We start from the raw sequence: 21,999 nt of genomic DNA on the forward strand, positions 1-21,999 counted from the left end.
GGTAAAAAATACAGCTGTAGAAAGACTTTTCTAATTTAATTTACATTGTTTATATACAATATTACATATATTAATTGAGTTAGTCGAGGCTAAAGGACACGACGATAGAAATGACTGTTTACGTCGATTAATCTGCCAGTTTTTGCAACAAATTATAAGGTATTGGAAAAGATTTGTTGAATTCGAGTTTCACCGAGATATTTTCAAGTAAGTGTGGTTTTGCAAGGTAAATTTGACTGTCAAACTATCTTTATTTTAGCGAAAACAGGTACGAAAAATTTAGCGTAGCAGAATTCGGAAGCATGACACTCCCACTCCACTGCTGATGCAGTGATGGAAAGTTGTTTATACCGGTAGTTTATCATTGAGGGTACATACCACTTTTTACCACAGTAAAGCTTTCCATCTTTACCAGGGTCAGAATTTCGTCGTGAATCAGAGAATCGATTCTCGCAAATATTCTCGTTTACAAACAGATTTGCGAATTGTGTGAATTCAAGTTGATTCACAAATTCACGCAAACGTTACGTTTGCATGTTTGTATTGTAGTTTACACAGAAGTTGATTTAGTACAGGGATCTATACGGTGATTTTTTTTGTTGGGTGGATCACCGTATTCCCGTATAGGCATTTTACATTGAAAATACATGTCACCCATGCACCACGCAATTGAATAGTAGAGCGGCACTGCACAGTGCCGCACCGCTGTCCGCTGGTTACCAGTTGTTCTCCTCTATGTATTAATCGGCAGTCGGAGCCTTCAAAACGTGGCGCACATATCATGATGACATCGGGAACTGACGCAAATTTTACAGTAAAAGCAGTCAAATTGAGAAAATATTCTAGGTATGACTTGTTGTACTAGAAGTTGATTTGCGAGAATCAAATGATTCAAGCAAATTTATTCTGCACGAAATTATGACCCTTCTTTACGTGCTAAATAGGGGTCGCGTTTTAGGCCTTTTAGTTCGCAAGGCAAACTTAAAAAACCGGGCAAAACTGGATCGAGAAATCTATACTATCCACGACGACACAATAGTTATTGTGTGGATAGAAGATAGAGGGTGCTAGTATATTAAATATACATATCTTACTTGTCACCAATGCGCTATAATTTTTGAGAAAAATGTAAAAATTGGCACAAAATTGGCCAGGGTGTAGTACCCCCTTAAGTCACACAAATACATGATTCTCTTATGTTATCACGCTTTTTCGTGACCAAGTGTCATATTTCTGGGGTCAACCACGTTAAAATCTCCAGTCACTGAATTCCGTGACCGGCCTTTCCATGGATGGACAGCAAAAAAAAGCCAGTGATCTGAATGATCTTACGTTGATATGTGTAGTTTAAGATCTAAATCTACGAGAAAAAATCAACAACTCACCGAAAATTGAACATCTTCTGGAATTTTTAGGGCCTCAAACATGAGCTCCAATGACCTGAAATATCACTTGTTTTGATCAATATCAGGCCACTGTGTGTGTTGCTGTGGTCAAACGGAAGTTGCAATCTAGCGATCGTGATGCATTGTGGGAATTTTATTTCAGCACAGACAGAAGTTGTGGAGTTATAGTCAAAAATGAGGGAAAACCAATATTTGATCAATAAATCAATAACTACTTGCCTTGAGCTGCTGAATTTCCAGTGCAGTAGTTGTAGTCTTTGCCCCTATATACATATATCTTCCTTCAACAGCAGAGTCTTAGCCAGAAATCAGAAACCACCCGTCCAAGCAGACACCAAAATTTGACCCTCAAATATAAAACAACTTGTCTATACCCATGGAAGGGTCACTAGGGTCAAATATGTCCTGATTTGGCCTTTACATGTCACTCTGAATTAGTCTCAAGTTCATATAACCTTAAAATCATCTGTTTTAGAGCTATCACATCAGTAAAATCCATTAAATCCACCCGTCTAAAATTAGATTAGGCCGTCTTAAAGATGGGTGGACGCATGGCTGGCTAAGACCTTGCTTCCTTGTCACCAATGCGCTAAAATTTTTGAGAAAAATGCAAAAATTGGCACAAAATTTTGCTATATTTGCAAGTACCCATAGTCATCGAATGAAAAATGATGTTCAAATAATAAAGATCAAATAATAAACATAAGGTGACATCCAAGTATTGCCATCGGGAATATGGTAATGTTTACACGCGTGGCGAAACAGCTGCTGTTACACTGCCTGCATTGACTGTACATGGCTGCCCCGCTGTTTAAGGCACTCGCGGTGCATGCTTCGAACGCACAGGGTCACTAACTCAAGACTGAATCGGTGGATTCGCGCAACCTATGAGAATCCAGTCAGATTCTCCCAACCAGCCACGAATCTGAAGGTCTATTTGATATCATCTTAATCGGAATAAAATTCTGCATAAAAATCATGACTACATTTTAGGTCTACTTTTTGAGAAAATTGGTGCTATGTAGAAAGGCCAGATTTTCCCATATGTGATGCGATTAAGCAAAATCAGTTGAGGGGGCAGGCTAATACACTCAACAGCGATTGTGGCAACTACTTCCTTCCGCACATATATGACCAGTTACTAACAGCGCCATCTACGTCAGCTACCAATTGGCAGCAACAGACGAAAAATGTTAATGCTGGTCATTCAATTTGAGAAAGTGCAGACAGCACGAAAGTCATTGAGGTACTAGTATGTCAACATCACCTATTTTATTGGATTTGTTTTAGAACCTTGTAAATAATTTCAATCAGACAATCCTGATGAATCTATTTGCGGATCAGATTCATGCATCCAGCACTAGAAAATCTGTCACTGATAACTTGTGCCCAGCACCACACAGTAACATTTGGCTTTGGGTAGATACAGGTTTGAATCAAGACTAATACATGTACATGGCATTATATTGTATTCTTTTGTTTCAAATTCAATACAGGATGTTATCCAATGTATTAGTAGATAAGGTGTCTCCACCAACCAGCCCTGATAATTCCAGGCCTAGCAGTCCCAATCCAATGCTGGAGAACAGACACACCGCCCAAGCCAAGAGGAGGAAATTCATGCGACGGATCTTCAAATTTCAGCAGATGGACTTTGAGTTTGCCATGTGGCAGATGTTTTATTTATTGTTTGCGCCACAAAAAGTGTAAGTTGGTTACCGTACCTGTAATGCCTAAATTAGGCACCGGAGTTTTGCGCGGTTCGCGCAAAAGCGCACATTTTCGCGCATTTGGGTGTCCAAAGCGCATTTTGGGTTCCATCGAGAATGTTCACGATTTTGACCCATCGATAAGCTTAAAGTTAAAACTTACGATTTTATGCCCCAAATCGGCAGCATTTACAAGAAAATTCACGCAATATTGGTTCTAATTTCACTTATGTACATCAAAATACAAATAAAGATCATTAAACCAAGCATAATGTGGGGAAATTTGCCCTTGCTTTCGACATTTCGATCGACGATTTGTGATGGTCGCCATCTTTATTTTTTTATTTTTCCAGAAACTGGAAATGAACCGAAGTCGTTCAGAATTGATTGACAGGCCATGGTTTTACCGATGTTTTTCTCGTGTTTTGCATTGATAACATGGGATCACGCATTTTAGCGCATTTTGACCTATTTTTGGCGATTTTCGCAAGATTTTGAAAAGTGGCCAGCGATTTTGCCGCTTTTAAATCACAAGGCGAAACTCCGTGCCTAGCCTAAATCATACTAGCAATTACAGCATGCATAAGCAGATACAGTCAGTCCACTCTGAAGTACAAAGTACCGACGCGGACGCACGCATTGTGCCGACTTTGAAGGCACGCATACCTGCAGCAGAGACGCAGCACTGCGCACTGTTTACGCACTGTATACGCGCGCATTGTCACTTTGTACTTCAGAGTGGACAAACTGTAGCAATTGTAAAATGGTTCTACACATGTAGGTAGTGTTCAGTCATGGCTAGCGATGGTGCAAGAAATTTGCTGTGAAGTCAACTGGTTGATTATTTTGTAAGAATTCAAAAGTAGAAAAAAAAGATAAAATTAGATTGTATTTATGTTTCACAAAATATTAATTTTCACTATCTAAAAATGTGCCATTTTAATTTTGAACTAGCATAATAAGGTAAAATCCCAGTGACTAGATGTGAATGAAAGTATGTGTGTATCTGTAAATCTGGTTGGCTGAAGTGAAAGCTCAGGATCCAAAATGAAAATGAGAACATATGCCACAAAGTGCCAGTAAAGTTATTTTTTCACCTTTTGAAAGTAAATTAAAATATAATTTTACAGTCATTCTGCAAGGTGTCTTGTATTGTAGTGCATTTTACTTCTACATTTTAATAAATTTGTGTTTTATTTTATTATTGATCAAGAATGTGATGATATCTTGTATTCTACTTCTTTGAAACAGGTACAGAAATTTTCATTACAGAAAATGTAAGTATGCACTTTTTAAATCTTAATATTTGTAACTTCTTGGGAATATCGACAAAAGTAAAGAAGAAATATCAACTGTTTTGTCTTTGCAGAATCACATCCATGTAGTTTTTTATGCATGGCCTTTCTATTACAAAGAAAGATCTAATATCGTCACTGGGCGGGAAAAACCTCATATGTATTTTTGGCCCTTGAACATGGATAAAGCCTTGTAAGTGTAGACTTTATATTGAAGAGATTGCTTCATCCATGTTCAAGGGCCAAAAGTAAATGCAGGAAATACCTCATATATTTACTTTTGGCCCTTGAACATGGATAAAGCCTTGTAGGTATAGACTTTATATTGAATGGTTTGCTTTATCCATGTTCAAGGGCAAAAAGTACATGAGTACAAGTACTGAGCCCGGATGTCGCCAGTGCCACTATTGAGATATGCTCCATTGAACTTAACAATAAACAATAGGAAAGAAAGGATTTATTGACTGTTTTATTGATTTTTCACTACTTAAATGTCAAGTACTATAGACATGATATACATCATTTTAAAGCTAATTTCAAGCAGAATATTTTGGTTGAATATCTCAAAAATGATGATTGGCTACATCCGGGCTCAGTTGTGGCGAGGAGTCACATATGAGGTTTTTTCCGCCCAGTGACGATATTTAGCTTATTCATTGCAGGGGTTAGTTACTATATTAGTGAACATTCTAAGGTTCGTATGCACAAAGAGTTAGACCGGGTCTAAATTAGACCTGGTCAAAATGGAATTTAGTTCCATCAGGAGTGATCCTTTTCTCTTATTTCCTTCCTAGAGTAGCTAGCAAATTCTAAAGATTTAAATGCAAATTTCAAAAATAATACAAAATAATGAAAAAGAAAATATACTTTCTCCTGGGACTAAATTCCACTTAGACCAGGTCTAACTTTCGACCCGGTCTAACTCTTTTGTCCATACGGACCTAAATGTGCAAAAAAATGGCAATGAGAGGAATACTGTATATGCAGATATTTTCATGCGCATACTTTTTCACAATTTTGGGATTTTTGGAAATTGTGCGGGTTGTTTATTTGGCGGAATTTATGTGAGTGTAAGGTAATTTTAGATAAAAACTGTATTTTTGGGTGTTGATAATTTCACTCCTGCACGTCCACTCACAAAGCTGGCCAAAATATAAAACTTGCAAAAATAACAGCATATGTACAGTAGTGTAGTCCAAGTTTTATGGATCTCTAAATGCCCCATTAAAAACTAAACATTCTCTGTGTGATAAAATTGAGCAACAAGAGAAATATTTTGCTAAAATGTGTTCAATTTCATCATCATCATCATCAACTTTCTCCAACTATTGCGATCTTGGGAAAGCGAAACAATTTTGTTTGGCTGCAGCATCCCTTCAGTGTCTCCCAGGAGGTGCTGGACATACTGTAAGTACAGTGTGTGTGGCCGTCCCAGTTTCCTCTTCCCGTGTGGTGGAATATAAAGGGCATATTCTTTCACAGGCTCGTCGTCTTTAAGATGCAGTATATGGCCGAGAAATTTGAGTTCAATTTGTTTTTGTGAATTTTCTGATTTCAGATACAAAAGACCAGTGGGCTAGAGATGATCCAGCTTTTTTAGTTCTTCTCAGTATTTGTTTGTGTGGTAAGTGCACATTTAACAAAACTTACTTGTAAATTGTGTAAAAACACTCATATTCTTACAGTTTAGAGAGTTTGTTGCCTTCTTTAGTGTCCAATTGAAGGTTAAGAGGCTTAGAAACTAGTGATGATTTCTGGCATAAAAATGGCAAATTACAAGCTAGACATGCTTCACAATGTCAAAACGTCTTTGTGTCACAGAATCGTTAACGCACTGTAAAGTAATGAACGATGTGTTCCTTTAACAAATCCTTGTGTATCAATTGTTATGATACATCGTAACTTGAATTTGAAACACATCCCAGGTGTATAACAAAATAGACCATAACATGTACATAATATAGGGCTTTCTAGTTAATGGTTGAACACAGTGCTTTACAAAATAGAAATCTTAAATGGTACAAAACTGAAACCTACATACTTTAGGAACAAACTTAAATCTACAACTTCTGGTATATCAGATTTATAATGTTGTAGATTGTAATTTGATAACATAACAGGCCATAGAAATTAAAAGCACACTCCAGTGCTCAACAGTGACCAATGGCTTTGTTTCATATTTAAGAAATAAAGGGTAATGCATTATCCTTTACACTTAAAAATAATGTGTCGAGGCAGTAAAAGCGTAAATAATGGGTGAGGCGCCGAACCCATTATTTAAACATTTTACTGCTGAGGATACATTATTTTCGTAAAGGATAATGCTGCACCCTTTATTTCTATTCTATTACCACAAAATAGTGCGATTTAAAGAGAAAATATCACATTTTTTGCCCAAATATTTCAAGTTGTTTACTTCAAGGTTAAGCGAGTACGCGTAAGTGACAGCGCATAGTGCGGAAATATTGCATGCGCAACCAAGCGTAATGCTGTGCGTATAATGTATTACGGGGCTCGACCCATTATTGCAGAATAATGGGCTCTCACGTGACACGTTTCAACAAATCACAGTGCGCGATTTTGAATAATGGGTCGTGGGGGTAATAGAATACAATATCATGGTCCGATTAAAAGATAGGACGTACATCAAAGGTTGATAGAAGTTTGAACAAGTCCTCCTGATGAGGGCGTGTTGTGTTCACACTGTATAATTGTAGTACATAAATCTGTATTATGATCATGCACATTGAATGACTCTGTAATATTAGTTTGCTGCTATTTTTAACCAATTTGTGTTTGTTTGGTCCTGTTTTTTTGCAGCCTCATCAGTTGGCTTTGCTATTGTGCTGAGGTTAGGTTTCATTGGTTTCCTGAAATTCCTCTTATGGGTTGTATTTGTGGATTGCATTGGAGTGGGCTTGATCATGGCAACATCGTTATGGTAAGATTTGTTCCCCCTGTTTCATTGTGCATTGGGTTATTCCCGTTGAAATCCGTACACCCTCTGTAGAAGACATAACCTTAAATCTCCTACACAGGGACTCAGGGAGTGAATTTCAAAAGGGGTTATCTAAATGTGACCCGACACGGTGAATGAGCCGTAAATTCCTCCCCGGTCAATTTTGTTTTATTTTGTGTTTAGAAAATATACATCATAAGCTTTAAAATGGTATATCATTTGACTTCAAATGATATCCAGAAGCGGGGTTATGGTGTGTTAAACTTTGCTCCTTCAACAAAATGGTAGCTTCTTTCGTTTCTACATGTGACTCTTTTTCCACATTGCTGGCAATAAATATCAAACAGTCATAATTAGTGGTCATTTCAAATCATCCCTAAGTCAACGAGGTTTAAGAAAGTTCTCTCATTGTTAATTGTTGGTTATACATACCTATACAAAATACTTTGCCTGGTAACCCACCACTTGAACAGGATTTAGCCAAAACAAACAAAGACCAGCGCTATTAAAAATTCTATAGCCATTTAAGGTAGAAGCTTATTATCCACTTCAACAATAAGATTATTGATTGGTGTTTGACTATCAAAATGAGAAAGATGTCGCGCCAGCTTAAGTTACCGATGAATACGACCTTCATAGACATTTTACACTGTAACTCAGAATACAATTTAGGGAATTTACGGCTCATTCGAGCTGTGCGGTCACAAATGAGTGACTCTATTTGAAATTCACACTCCCTTTGTGGGAGATTAAAGTCGTGTCTTCCACAGGGGGTGTATGGATTTCAAATGGAATAGCTCATTCTGAGAGCTTTTCCTTTGAGAGATAATTAATTATTGCCGTACAAGAAACTTGTTATTTGACACTGAACTATGCCTACAATTGCTCTCAGATGCAGGTGGGTTAATTCTGATATCGTTGAACAATCTTACAAAATTCTTCAGAGGTAAAGCAAATTAGCTTTGCTAAAGATTTCATACCATCGTCACCCCCGTTGTGTAGTTTTCTGAGACAGAATTCTAAATCACACCTTCTACTTTCTGGTCATTCAGTGGATGAATGAATTCAAATTATTGGAACATGGGAAATTTATTCTGTTGGTCTGTAGCACATATGAAATAACTGTACAGCATGACATTGCTGTGTGAAAATATTTCTTGAGGAATACATATTTGAAATATTGCCAATTACTACAGGTCTGTAAGGAAAGGAAGTACTCACCAGGAGTGTTAGAAATAAGGTGGGCGCTCAGTTCACAATTTTGTGAAAATCCCTGCAGCCCTGGTGATAAGCTATTTTGTCACCAAAAACAGTAAGGCCATGTAGACAACGCTGCATGACTTCATCATCATCAATTAATGGAATTACCTGTTGTTGATTTGAAAGTCTAAAATCCTTATAAAATGTTACAAAGTTTGGGACCATGAAAACGAATGTGGGGCCTATAAATTAAAAACCTGAATAGGCCTTGAACATTTTGCCCCATTTCAATCACTGCTTCATAAGTATCAAATTAGTTAAGAGTCAAGAAGATTTGATTCGTGCAAAAGTATCTTGCTGAAGAGTATTTAGGGGTTCATTCATAGGATTGAGGGCATGATCGCTGTTTATAAATCAACGATCATGCCCGAAATCCTATGAATGAACCCCGTTCATACATATACCCAACATTCTGAACATTGTTAGCAATTCATTACAAATGAAAATAATAAGGGTTTACAAGTTTAAATAACATTTCCATACCATTTTCCTTCAAAAATTGGGAGAAAATGAGTAGGCCTACTTGCAGGAAGCAGCTCGGCTCATGAGGTCAACGGCCGGAGTCAACGTGTCATCTTTTGCCCGCGTGAGATGGGCGCTGTGACATGCGCTGTACGCAACACTAGCAAATCGTGGATCGTGTTAATTGGGTTCCAACGCTGTGTGACACAGCTTGTTTATGCCCTGCGTACTGGTCATAAACGGAATTTATGACCAGCAAAAAAGGGCCCAAATCCAATCAGAAACGTCGATATATCTGAAGTATGTATGAATGTATCTTTATTACCAAGAATGAAGTCATTTTCTTAGCAGACTAAAATTTTGTTGTAAATATTTCTGAATATGAATTTGTTTCAGGTTGATTTCCAATAAGTACATGCAGGAATCTAGCAAACAAAGTCAGCAAGTAGAGTGGGCGTTTGCGTTTGATGTCCATCTCAATGCATTCTTCCCATTGCTTATTGTACTCCATGTTGTGCAGTTATTACTTTATATTCGTAAGTATTGTTGTGTCTTAATCTACATTAATATGGTTTGTTCATTATTGAGGAGAAGCTAGGGATTACCAATAATTACAACTAAAGGGCAGTCATTGGAAGAAATCTGCCAGAATATCATCCTGAACGTAGTAGGTGATTGGCAGACAGGTATTCTTGTTTGTTTATTTAAATTAAAAAAAAAATTTTATTTCTTCTTTTGCCTGGGTTACTCATTCAGTGGATGTTTTAAGGATACGATACACGATTTACCGACAAGTTACTCATTTCGGAATGCAATCATGAATTTTGAAGAAAAAAAAAAAAGTTTCCACAGGCTTCGATGGGACTCGAACCAACGATTCCACGCGTCATTTACCGCTCGGCCACGGAGGCAGATGAACAGACGAGTGTAATAATAAAAGATAAATCTCATAATGCTATCTTTAGCCTTTTGTTTCCATAAAAATGATGCATTTTGTAAAGATAGATTGGCCGTTTTATGCATAAATAGCACGAACGTTTGTAAAATGCCTCAAACAAATAATAAAGACACTGATACGATGATGAAATTCATAAGTTGGGGAATATCTGTGTCGCAATGTTTTGTTTTGATTTCAGGAATTTGACCTTTGAATTTACGACGTTAAGACCTAATCATTCGAAATCAACAAAAGATATTTCAGCAGTATATGGCCACATTCTTTCTCTAGAGTGTTTTGAACATGTATGTGAAATAGCTTCAACAATGGTTCGCTGCATAATGGTCAAAACAGCCTTGACCTAAAAAAAGGGCGAGAGGTGCCATATTTACGGATTCGGGCTAAATTCAAAATTGGTATAAAACGTTTGGTTTTTGATCGATTACAAAAACTAATTTTTGTCATTAAAAGAAATTGTGTCTGGCATGAATTTAACTACAATTTTTATTCCTGGGGCTCTTTGATTTCTTCAAATATTTTTTTATAATGATAGAGTGAATCCCCTGGCCCTCTATAATTATGCACAAACGATCGCCTCCCCTTAAAGGGACCATTGAAAGAAAATATGATTTGGTATCAAAATAAAGCTAATAACAAATAGAATCAATTTCTAAAATGATAAACGCAATTTTCCTTTATTTTACCCTCAAATCAGCAAATAAAGACAAAGCGCCCAATGTCGCGTTGTTTCGCCCAATTCATATGTGCAGAGACACGTGGCAACCCCTGTGACGTCAAAGTGGTTATCCTTTCCGCTGCATGGCAACACTGCATAGTCCAGACTTGGTCCTAAACCAACGCATGAACGTGTTTACAGCAATGAACTTTTATGTGCCTTTTAGGCCTAACAAGTATATTAAAAAGGATATTATAATATAAATTACAAAGCTACAATGACTTCTATGATCGGCCTATATATAAATTCTAGCTAGGCCTACAAAATTGGCCAACAACGGGAAACATACGGTAAGTAAGTTAGGCCTAGGCCTTCATATTGACAAAGTCAAAGCTGTCAGTGCTAGCTGCTCGGCGTTTGCAAGAGAGTATCATTTGTTTTGACTGAGGCATTCTGATAATATATATAGCAACTCTTTACTTATATTTCCTCTGAAATATCTGGTGAGGATAGGAAAGAGAAGGCAATGATATTTCGGGTTGGCATGCGACTTAATTTCTTTAGGCCTAATTAGCCTAACTCCCGGGCGCGGCCTAGGTTAGGCCGTATAAAATTAATATTTTGGTTCTCGTCCAGAGGATTTTCATGAATTGATGATGGAGGGAGGTGTTTTTTTTCAGTGTAAAATCAGCATTGTCTGCAGTTTTCGGTCTTTTCCAACAGTGCTCGAGGAAACGATGACACATTTTTTTTTTTCAAATGTGAGATTCTGAGGGATAAACCCCCTTGAGTAGGCCCTACCACAAAAAGACTTGGAAGTGGTCCTTGTTCTCTAATAAACCTTATTTATAGGCCTATGTATGAAAAATTCATCAATCATTCCAAAGTCTAAAATAATTGAAAAATCTAAAAAAAAAATCTGACAAATCCCAGAAATTGAGGAGGAGGGACGAGAACCAAAACATTAATTTTCGGCCTTAACCGCCAGGCCCAGGCCCGTACGCAGGATTTTGAAAAAGTGGACTTTTTTTCCAAAAGGGGGGGTGCGATTTTGTGAAAAGTGGACTTTCCCCCCAAATTTGGACCTTTTTTGACCAAAAACCGTAAAAAACCTGATTCTTAAATTTTGAGACTTTTTGTATACTTTTGCAAATTTGGGGAGGTGCGGTCGCACCCCTGCACCCCCCCCCTGCGTACGGGCCTGGCCAGGCCTAAAACGCAAGCCGATCCTGACTCCGAAGTTTGGCTAAAGTGTGTTACTTGTTTCTAAAAGGTCGCTCCGTGTAGAGACACTACACTTATGGGACCAGGTTCAAAACAAAAGTCAGGCTCGGGAGAGCGAGTTGGCGCGGCTGTTTCCTCGCCTTGCATCACTACTGAGGTCCCGGTTCAACTTCAAGCCTGGCGCTTGCGCCCAAAGACTCATGTGAACTTGGTTTATCTCGATCCCGCAGGTTTTCTTCGGGATCTCCAGTTTCCTCCTGCTTCTCAAAAATCGGTGATTAGTTGTTTGGTGATCAAAAACTTCCTTCACCCAATGAAATTTGGGGAGCTGAAAAGATAATCGGTGGATGTTACAATCCAAGTGCGGCTAGATTTGCGACAAGTTTGGCAGCATCCAGCCTATAGATGATGCGATCTGATTGTACATGGCAGCGAAATTACAGCGCTTTGAACCCTCCGAGATCTTGGAAAAGGCGTTATTATATAAAAGCCGAAATTTATTTTTATTTATTTTTAAAAGCCTATGAAAAATGAGAAACAAATTTGAAGATAAAGAACCACGAGAGGAACATATAAAGGTCACTCGAAACAACCATATGAACAATATTTACTGTCAGCCTTTAGTTTACGTTATGGAAATGCTTATAGGCCTAATCCAATCTCAACTCCCACTGATACTTGAAAGTGCAAAGTGTCCGAGCGCTTTTATCAAAGGTAGGCCTACAGTTACAAAGTTTATGTTGATTGGGTAAATCTTGTAAAATACAGCGCCTGGCTGGATATTTCGTTTTAGAAATGACTGACATCAATTTCAGCATTGCCTACATGTAGGCCTACCCGTCCTAACCATCCATGGATTAAAATAATTGTAGGCCTATAATATTTCCCATTTTATGTTTGTAGCATATAGGCTTTTTGAAGGGCTATGTATGTTTGTAGGCGCTCCTCGTAATTTATTTCAAGAACAGCTTGCATGTCATGTTCTTCTGAACCAACTTCTTCATCTGCCGTTCAACTACTGCCCCAGTGCCAACGGCTCCAATAATATTGGCAAGTCTCCCGTATAACACATGGTAGGCCTATAGGGGAATAAATTTGCAAAATAAAAGGGCATAGGCCTACTTTGCATTGTTTGGGGTATGAAAATAAGCACTTTTGAAAGTTAACTTATGGAAGAAAAAGCTTTTGTATACCAATTGTCCGGTTTTGGAAAAAATAATCATCTCTTGAATATTTTTTAAGGTAGGTACATGTACGTCCTACGGAAAAAATACATAGGCCTATAATAATAATACCCATGGGAGGTGCTCGCGCCGGCACATCATCTGCAATTTATGTGTTGCGACAAATCTTGGCGATATTCCCCTCAACATCGTCACTATATCATAGGCCTATAGGTATACTCATAATTAGTTTTATGGTTTTATATATGCCATGTAGGGCCTACATCGGAATCATATCTTAGTTATGTTGACCGGGATTGAATTTACGGTAAAATAAGAAGCTGCATGCTTGATGATGATAAAAAAAACCCAATTCATCGTCCCGCCCGCTTCCTTTCGCATATGGCATTGCAATTGAGGGAGTATGAAATGTTTAATGCTATTTTCTTTATTATAAGGGAAAACTTCTTTTTTTTAATGTTTCAAAAGTTAATAATATTGTCAATAGTTTATATTTGCTTCTGTCTAGTATAAGCATATCAATTTAGGGGCTTTGTTTTAATCATCCTCTCAGAGAACCATCAAATAACAAGAGCATCGATCCTATCATCCTCCTCTACAAATTACACAACTAGTAATAATGTCCGGGAATAATAGGCCTAAATGATCCATTTGCATTGTAAAAAATAACTAATAAATGATAAATAAAATGGCCCTCCACTTCCTCTTTTTGATAACACGTGGACAATCAACTGGAATTTTGTTTTTACTTGACCTTTAAATAATTATAAGTGGTTGTATTACCATGATTATTGCATCTGATATTTAGATCGCGATCGCTGTTTTCAAATTATCCGGCAAAATGTCAACGCAACACAAAACGCGTAACCACAATGACGTCATCCGGAAAGCGCCCAATTTTCTACTTTTGATAAGTGACGCGCGATGTAACGTCGGAAGGGGGTAAATCGAGTACGATGTTTTCATTGTATTTTTATTTCTAAAATAGTTAGTTCTTCAATTGTTTTAGATATTGATTCTATATTTTATGGGCTTTATTTTGATACCAAATCATATTTTCTTTCAATGGTCCCTTTAAGGTATCCTCTGTTCTTCCATGAGGCCCAGGTCATCCTCAGCAAATCTTGGTACAAAGTCTATAGCTATACCAAGAAGAAGTGGTGACCAAATGTCATCTTGGCAGATATGTGGTCACTAATTGAAATAACAAAATTTAAAGCCCCAAAATAGCAGGGGCCATTATCTTTTTGATCAACCACTGTGTTTCTACTACAACTCTATCACTCAGCACTGGCAGTGCTGCAATGCTCTTCAGTCTGTCCACATAGAAGTACAAAGTAAATAGACCTCAGAAACTGGAGGTATGAGAATAATTATTTCAGTGCAATGCGTGTGTAAATGCTTCTTTGGCGCGCCAACTGCTGCGCATTTTGTAATTGCTGGGCGCACCACGCTCTTTAAGCGTCGCCTTTTTAACACGCAGTGCATGTGACGCAAAGCATCAACCCCTGATGCCACAGATTTGGTTTGTACTTCTAGGTGGACAGACTGTATTGCAGGAATGGCCTACGTAGGGGCCACAAGCAGCCATGAACAATTTTCAATGCAACTTTTGATGATGTCCAATGCGGTCCACAAAACCTTTACTAAGACTTGCAAAAAACCCTGAATATATAAACATCGGCTAGTACCGTAATCACTTGGGTATAAGCCCACCTCCCCACATGTAGATTGCCAATTTCACTCCAAAAATGGGGGTGGGCTTATAACCAGGGAGTGGCTAGTTCTTGAATTTAAAAACAAACAAATAATTAATTTTCCCAATTTGTTTAACTTTCATGCCTGATGTACCAGTAATTTGTATCATCTATGTCGATGTTTTAAATATTGAATGTCAACTTTAACTGATATCTGTTTTTATTTGTTCTTAAATGTGAGAGCAAGGCATTGATTTGATTTAAAAACTAGGCCAAAAGTATTACTGGGCTTATACCAGTGTATGTTTCTAGAATGTTTAGAAAAATAGGGGGTGGGCTTAAAGCCGTGTGGTTATGGTAATAACACTGTATGTGACCCATCAAACTGTGTGAACTTTGCAAATATGTGGCTCACCGGTCCAAAATGCTTGCCCAATCTTGTATACTTTTCTTCTAAAAATGTATATTATGCTTTCTTTGTACAGCATTGATAGATTATGAAGATTCCTATCCAGCTTGTATCTTTGGTAACACACTGTGGTTACTAGCTATAGGCTATTACATCTATATTACTTTTCTAGGTTATAGTGGTAAGTAGCAATTTGTGTGTTTTTGATACCTTAAAGCAAGTTGTTGCATTTTTTGATATTTAAAAGTTTCCCTATTATTAATAGTATTGAAATTAGTCAAAATGTATAATGTAAGGATGTGCATATCTCAACTTGTGTCATTCACCCAGGGACAAACATAGGTATGGCTGTCCAAAAACACAATTCCTAAAGGGCATTTAAGGTAGGTGGTGTCCTACTGTCTACATGACATTCTATGTCAATCTACAATATGTCTTTTCACTTATAGTAGGGATGACCAATGAACCATCAACTTGATTAGAACACTCCCATAGACATGCAGGGAGCTCAACTGTGCACTGCTTGCACATACATTTCTAAATTGATCTCATTCTTTTATTTTTCAATATTTTTCTGTAAAATTTGGGGAAGTTACTGCCAATTATATTTTGTAACTATCTTGCAAATTACAGCAACATAACTTATTTTGTTTTTCTGTAAGTGCGAGTCAAAATTGGTCCATCGCCACAGTGCGCTTAATTGCCAGTGGCTGAGTTTAGCACTGCTCAAGAATGGCACAAAATATTCAAATCAGTAAGATCAGGTGAAAAACGTGGCCTACTGAGCTGTAATTTGGCAGAGTTGCCAGTAATACCTCTATCATACCCTCTGTAAAAAGGTTAAAAAATTGAACAAGTAGATCTCGAGTTACAAATTAAATCACCAGCTTCCCTTTGGAATTTTTATATTCCTTTCAAATCATGTTAAGAAGACACCTTTCTGAACATAAATGTGAAGTTTCGTGCTCATTCGATGTATTGTTCACCTGATCTTAACCCTAAACGCGTTTTCTTATATTTAGGCCTATAACATCTACAACTTGCTGCTGGCTATACCTTGTTTAGGACTTTCAAAAGAAGTACCTGAATGTGCAACCATAACTGTTTCAAAATAGCCCGCGATAGTCATGCAGGTAACTCCGAGGTCAAGCATTGAATTGGTTTGAACAAAGATACTCATAATGTATTGAGTGCTACTTTGGTTTGAATGAGGAATACTACAGGAATACACATGAGCATGATGAGGATAATCTCTATTGTTGTGAATGAGTCAATGACCTTCAAAACTTAAGATTTTGTTTACATACACCTACTAATTGGTCATATTAAACCCAATAACATTGAAATTCTTGGTTGTGAAAAAAAAGTTCACCTACTTAGTGCAATTTTGATTTTGTGCCATATCGGCTATCTTGGATGATTTTTGGCAATGTCCTCTAAATGCATGATTTCAATGCCTTGGTTTGAAAAAATAAGTTATGCCAGTGACTAGTTAAGTGCCATTTCATAAGAAACCCTTTGATACTTTCACAATATGCTTGTTTCATGTTTGCAAATATGTTAAAATAAAGAAATATATAAAGGTAAATATATGCTTATGCCAATTTTGCTCCCAACTGCTATTTTTGGACCTTGTCATTTTATTTCGCTCCAATGACCGGTCAGAATGGGAAACTTTGATAATTCATAATTGAAAAGTGTTTGACCGATTTTGACAGTGTAAGCACGAAAATACTTCTGTTGATTAGTTCTACTCAGAAAACAATCTTTTGTAGCAATAGGGTCAACATGAAATTTTGATGGTTATCCCTACTTATAGGTTGATCCAAGTATAGTGGATATTTTGGAATCGTCTATGAATTTTAACTACAAAATTCACATTTAAAAGCACTTATAAATGCTGAGTGTGGTACATGTGTAGCCTCAATTTTAATCAAGTCAAGATATTCAGCTGAAAATATTAATTTTTTTATATCTGATTTCTTTTAATTTCTAAATGTAGGGTTCTTGAGTCTAGTCTGCTTATCCTTATAAAATTAAGATCTGTGCCTCAAAATCTTTTAAAAATAATAAAAAGTGTTGACTTCACACCATTCTTTTTGTCTGTTTTCTCCTGCAGCATTGCCGTTCTTAAGACGTACCATTATACTACTGTACCCACCCTTTCTGGTCCTAGTCACCTGTTATTTGTTCACAGTTATCTTCAAGTGGAATATTAGTAGACAAGTTATGTGCTTTTATGAGTACAGGGTACTCCATGAACATTCATGTAAATAACACATCTACAGATAGAGACTGTGTGATGTAAATAAACTCATCTTTAACAACAGACAGTGACTGTGTGGATGATGAAGAGCAACTTTTATTTATATAGATGAGGGGATGTATCTCAAAGTCCGATGAGATTTTGGTGATAATGAAGATTTGATTAAATTTGGAGCATCTGGATTTGGGTATTTTATGTGGTAGGAATGCGTTTCTAGAGGAAATATAATTACCGTGCCGGCTGCTGGAAATGCTCCATTATTCAAGGATGTTGCTACTTAAGGTATGGGTTTCTAGCTGGAACATGATGACATGCAATCATAGTTGACATAATGCCAAAAGGTACAGTTCACTCACTCATTCACTACTGTTTTTTCGCAAATGGGTGTGTGGTTTTTCAGAGGCAAGCCAAAACTCCTATCAAGGTTCACCAGGTTTGCATACACTTTTCACTTATTCATGTCTGTTATTTCTGAGGCACTTACCATGGAAGACAAGCAAGTAGAAAAAGTAAAATCAGCTACTACACACTTGGACACTACAAGCTGATACGCTATATACTATGATCAGCTCTTAATAGGCGGGAATTATTTGGTTTTTGTTACTGCGCGAGTCAATAAAGTTCCAACTTACGCACACGTAAATTCACAAAAGCGTGTGTCATTCACGCAAAACGCAAAGCGCAGTTCGCGTAGGTACGCCATTCTGTATCAATCCACGATGTTATGAGTCCTGCCTATTACGAGCTGATCAGAGTATAGTAGTACTCTATATACTTTGGGTCACCTCAAGTTCAGTAGTGACATGTTGATGGTCACAGTATCGAATTGGGCGTGTAAAGTTATAAATTGCGCAGAGCATACACGCACACAGGCTGGTCAGTTTGTCGGCTTGTCGGCATGCTTGTGGCACAACCACTAAAAAGCATGAATGTCACTCCGGGACTTGAGGGGATCACCAAGTAAGGTTAAGTCAGTGCACTTTCTCATGGGTGCAGCTTCAACACGCATGCATTTAATGTGTAGACGTTGTACAGATACAAACATGAAACAGGTACTTCAATGTGTTGTTGTTGTAATTGACTATGCTATGCTAAAATTACTATAAACAACATCGGTTCTGCAAACGGTCACTTTTTATTATTCATTAATGATGTTATTGAATCTAATGGTAATCTGTTTAGAATAATTATTTCAAGCTCTGCTTAATCTTTAAAAGACTCATATGAAAATGATATGCTGTAAATGATAATTTGATCAAGAGCAAAATTGAATGTTTGGTTATTGTAGTATTAATAAGCTATTTGGAACAAATCATTTGGGACACATTTTAGTTGGATATATTGCATAGCAAGAGTAGTACTGAATGAACAACTAATTGTGACCATCCATCTCAAACTGCTCGTAAAGTCGGCAAATTGTATTTCAAGTTACAGTGCAAAATATGCATGGAGGTTGTATTCATATGTCCCTAATATTTGTCTGACATGTTTCTCATGTTTCTCATGTCAAACACCAATCTTTAATCCTGTTGTTGAAGAGGATAATAAGCTTATACTTATGTATAGCATTAGTAAAAAGCTAAGTCTTAAATCCTGTTCAAGTGGTGGGTTAACCAACAATTAACAATGAGAGGACAATCCTGAACCTCGTTCAGTTGGGGATGATTTTAAGTGACCGCCAATTAAAGAAATAATGTAGTGCCAAAATAATGTACCTTTTTACTGAAGGAGCAAAGTTTAACAAGTTATAACTCCGCTTCTGGATATCGTTTGAAGTCAAATGATATATCATTGTAAAGCTTATGATATATATTTTCTAAACACGGAAGAAAACAAATTTGACCAGGGCCGACTTTACGAGCGTTTCGACCTGGACGGTCACAATTTTGATGAAGAAATGTCATACAATTTTAATATTATGTAAATTTGGGCAAATATCATGTCACCAACTGGCATTCATAGAGAATAAGTTATGTATACATAGTTTCATAGTCCTTATATGAAGCATTTATATTTTTATTTAAAAGTTTGTACTTTGTATAAAATATTCTGTCAAACAGGCTTGTGCTCATTGTTTTCAATGTTGTGTGATGGTTAAACACACCTGGAATCTATTCTGTCTGTTTGTTTAATCTTAGGGGGGGGGGAGTGTGTGTGGGTGTGAGTGTGGGGGTTGTGACTTTTGTTTACTACACAGGGAAGTTGTAAATATATGGTAGTCAGTTGATCACTTATGTGACATAAACGTGACAATTATTTTTGCATTATAATTGAGTCCCCAAATAAATTATTTAAATTTGATGAAGTGTGAAGGAGATCTTTGTACTCTAAAAATATGAAGTCAATAATTGTGTGTAAAGATGTTCTCATACACTCTTAGACAGCGAGAACCAATAAGAGCATATGTTAGACAAATGCAAGGAGTGTATTAATTGTGGATAATTACATAGATGCACGCTCTGTGCACTTACGAGCAGTGCTTTCAGATGCATTTGCATTGAGTAGAATTAATTTATTTTTCTAACAGGTTGATCCATAATTTATATTTGCTCACATTTCCAACAAATTTGTTATAAAAATGGCCAAAATCTGACTTTTTCTTGTGTATACATGAAATATGTTAATATAATTACTAGGCCTGGCATTTTCGGTAATTTTGTACCGGGTACCGGCGCATTTTTTAAAGTTTTTTTAAAGTTTTTTTTTTTTTCGGTTTTGTAGTGTCGGTGGACCTAGACCTAAATGCTAGGATCATTCATGGTTGACCTAAAAAAAAGTTTGGTTTTGGTAGGGACGTGCCACTGAGATTTTGGAAGTAGACCCATAAATATACCAATTTTTCAAAAAATTTGGACCCATTGATATACCAAAAGTCAAAATTCTCGGCCGAATTTACCCAAAATTGTCTTAGTTTTTACAAATTTTTACTAGATTAAGGAAAAATTGGGCTGTTTTCTGAAAAAATTGAGAAAATTTTGAAAAAAGGACCCATTCATATACCAAAATAGGCTTTGAAAAAGGGGTCATTGATATACCAGAAGGCTGAAAATGCTACCCATGTTTATGCACGTCCCCGTATGGTCATTTGTACTGAGTACCCCCGGGTTAATTGAGGATGCTAGTCCTAAACTGTGATCAAGTTACAAAATCATAAAAATAGAGCTTGTGTCAGTTTCTGCTACAAGGGGGTTATCTACACCCACTGTGAAAGTTTGAAAGTGAAATCATGTGGTAGAGCATTGAAACTTCATGGATATAACCACCAGTTTTCATTGAAACTACATGGATATAGCAATCTTCTTTGCCATTTTTCTCAAAATGCACTCAATGTGACTTGAACTGTCCTTAATTCTACCAAGGTTTGTCCGTAATGGTTAATGGTTTGTGGTTACTCACAATGGTGTAGTCTCTTCAAATGCTGTTGGTGTGTAATGAGTTGGAAAACTGGGAACGTGTTTATGAACAAATTGCTGATAAGTGTAGATGCAATATTACCTACATGTTTAGATGTATTATTTGTTATTATTATATGCTGTATAATAAAATGTACATTGTGTAAAATAAATACTTATTTGACAAGGAAAGTAAAAAAGTGTTTATTACATTCCTGGGTTTGTCCATCCTGCAGTATATTCCTTGGAGTGAACACACACATATGGAGGTGGGGGTCTTGATTTTGGAATTTGTGGGATGCGGGGTTTAGATTCCAAAATCTGATCCTGGGCAGTGGTGGGTTAAGCGCTTTTGGTATGGGGAACCCTCCCTCTCCAGCTGCACATACTGTCATGACATCAAAACCAAATTTGAAGGAAAAGTGACCCCTAAATATACTTGTGTTCAGGACTTAGAAATCAGTCATCAGGCCGACTTTTTCTGGCAGCAAAAGTTTGTTGATTTTGTAAGTCACAGTTGAGTTAAACCTCTGAGCTATCTTCTTAATCGCTGAACCAAGTTGTGACGTAGATCATCTCCTCTATGGAGTGAAAATTCCTCTTGTTTCACATTAATCACTTCCATGACACCACGCTATACCTTCTTTCTCGGTCTGAAATCTTTAGTCATGTTATCAAAGGAATGATGCATCCAGGAGAGGGTGTAAAATATTGCCACTTATAAAAAGTAAGCCCAGTAATCTAAAATGCATAGTTATTACCACTGGTTACTTCAATCGTAATGAAAAATGTGTACTTTCTTTGACTATTAATTGTGAAGAAACATCCCTTTAACCTAAAAATGCTATAAAGAAGGAATTAGGATGGTCTGATCAACAACCTCATCCCCATTTTCCCACTATCAGTGGAAACCTGTTTTCCCCTAATTGACATTTAGAAATTTCTTATTAGAGGCCGTCAGCGTGACGTCATATGCCGCCATCTTGTGGGTACACGCTGCGATGGCCGTTCGATCTCCATGCGTGAAAATCACAGCGTTGTACGTGATAACAGCGGCGTGGCAAGCTGCGCCCAGTGCATACTGTCCGACGCATGAACACACAGAACAAGCTCTATACCTCTA

The 21,999-nt window shown here is 37.1% G+C and overlaps 1 protein-coding gene across 2 annotated transcripts; it reads left to right on the forward strand.

Moving 5' to 3' along the window:
• The first annotated feature begins 88 nt into the window (after positions 1 to 88).
• On the forward strand, positions 89 to 20,116 carry LOC140160551 (protein unc-50 homolog B-like). 2 transcript variants are annotated; one of them, XM_072183794.1, is made up of 8 exons: positions 89 to 207; positions 2,903 to 3,112; positions 4,367 to 4,392; positions 5,969 to 6,034; positions 7,231 to 7,351; positions 9,488 to 9,627; positions 15,295 to 15,399; positions 17,338 to 20,116. In XM_072183794.1, exons 2-8 carry the CDS (start codon positions 2,904 to 2,906, stop codon positions 17,493 to 17,495), a joined length of 825 nt encoding a protein of 274 aa, XP_072039895.1. In that variant the 5' UTR covers positions 89 to 207; position 2,903; the 3' UTR covers positions 17,496 to 20,116. The 2 variants fall into 2 exon arrangements, with proteins under 2 accessions (XP_072039895.1, XP_072039896.1); XM_072183795.1 differs by having other exon boundaries at positions 91 to 159.
• Positions 20,117 to 21,999: the final 1,883 nt, after the last annotated feature.

The sequence above is a fragment of the Amphiura filiformis genome, chromosome 9 (assembly GCF_039555335.1).
Source record: "Amphiura filiformis chromosome 9, Afil_fr2py, whole genome shotgun sequence".
Taxonomy (NCBI): Eukaryota; Metazoa; Echinodermata; class Ophiuroidea; order Amphilepidida; family Amphiuridae; genus Amphiura; species Amphiura filiformis.

Coding starts and splice junctions, on each gene's coding strand:
- LOC140160551 (XM_072183794.1), top strand. CDS start 2,904: ATGTTATCCAATGTATTAGTAGATAAGGTGTCTCCACCAACCAGCCCT. Junction 3,113..4,366: donor TTGTTTGCGCCACAAAAAGT/GTAAGTTGGTTA, acceptor TCTTTGAAACAG/GTACAGAAATTTTCATTACA. Junction 15,400..17,337: donor TACTTTTCTAGGTTATAGTG/GTAAGTAGCAAT, acceptor TTTCTCCTGCAG/CATTGCCGTTCTTAAGACGT.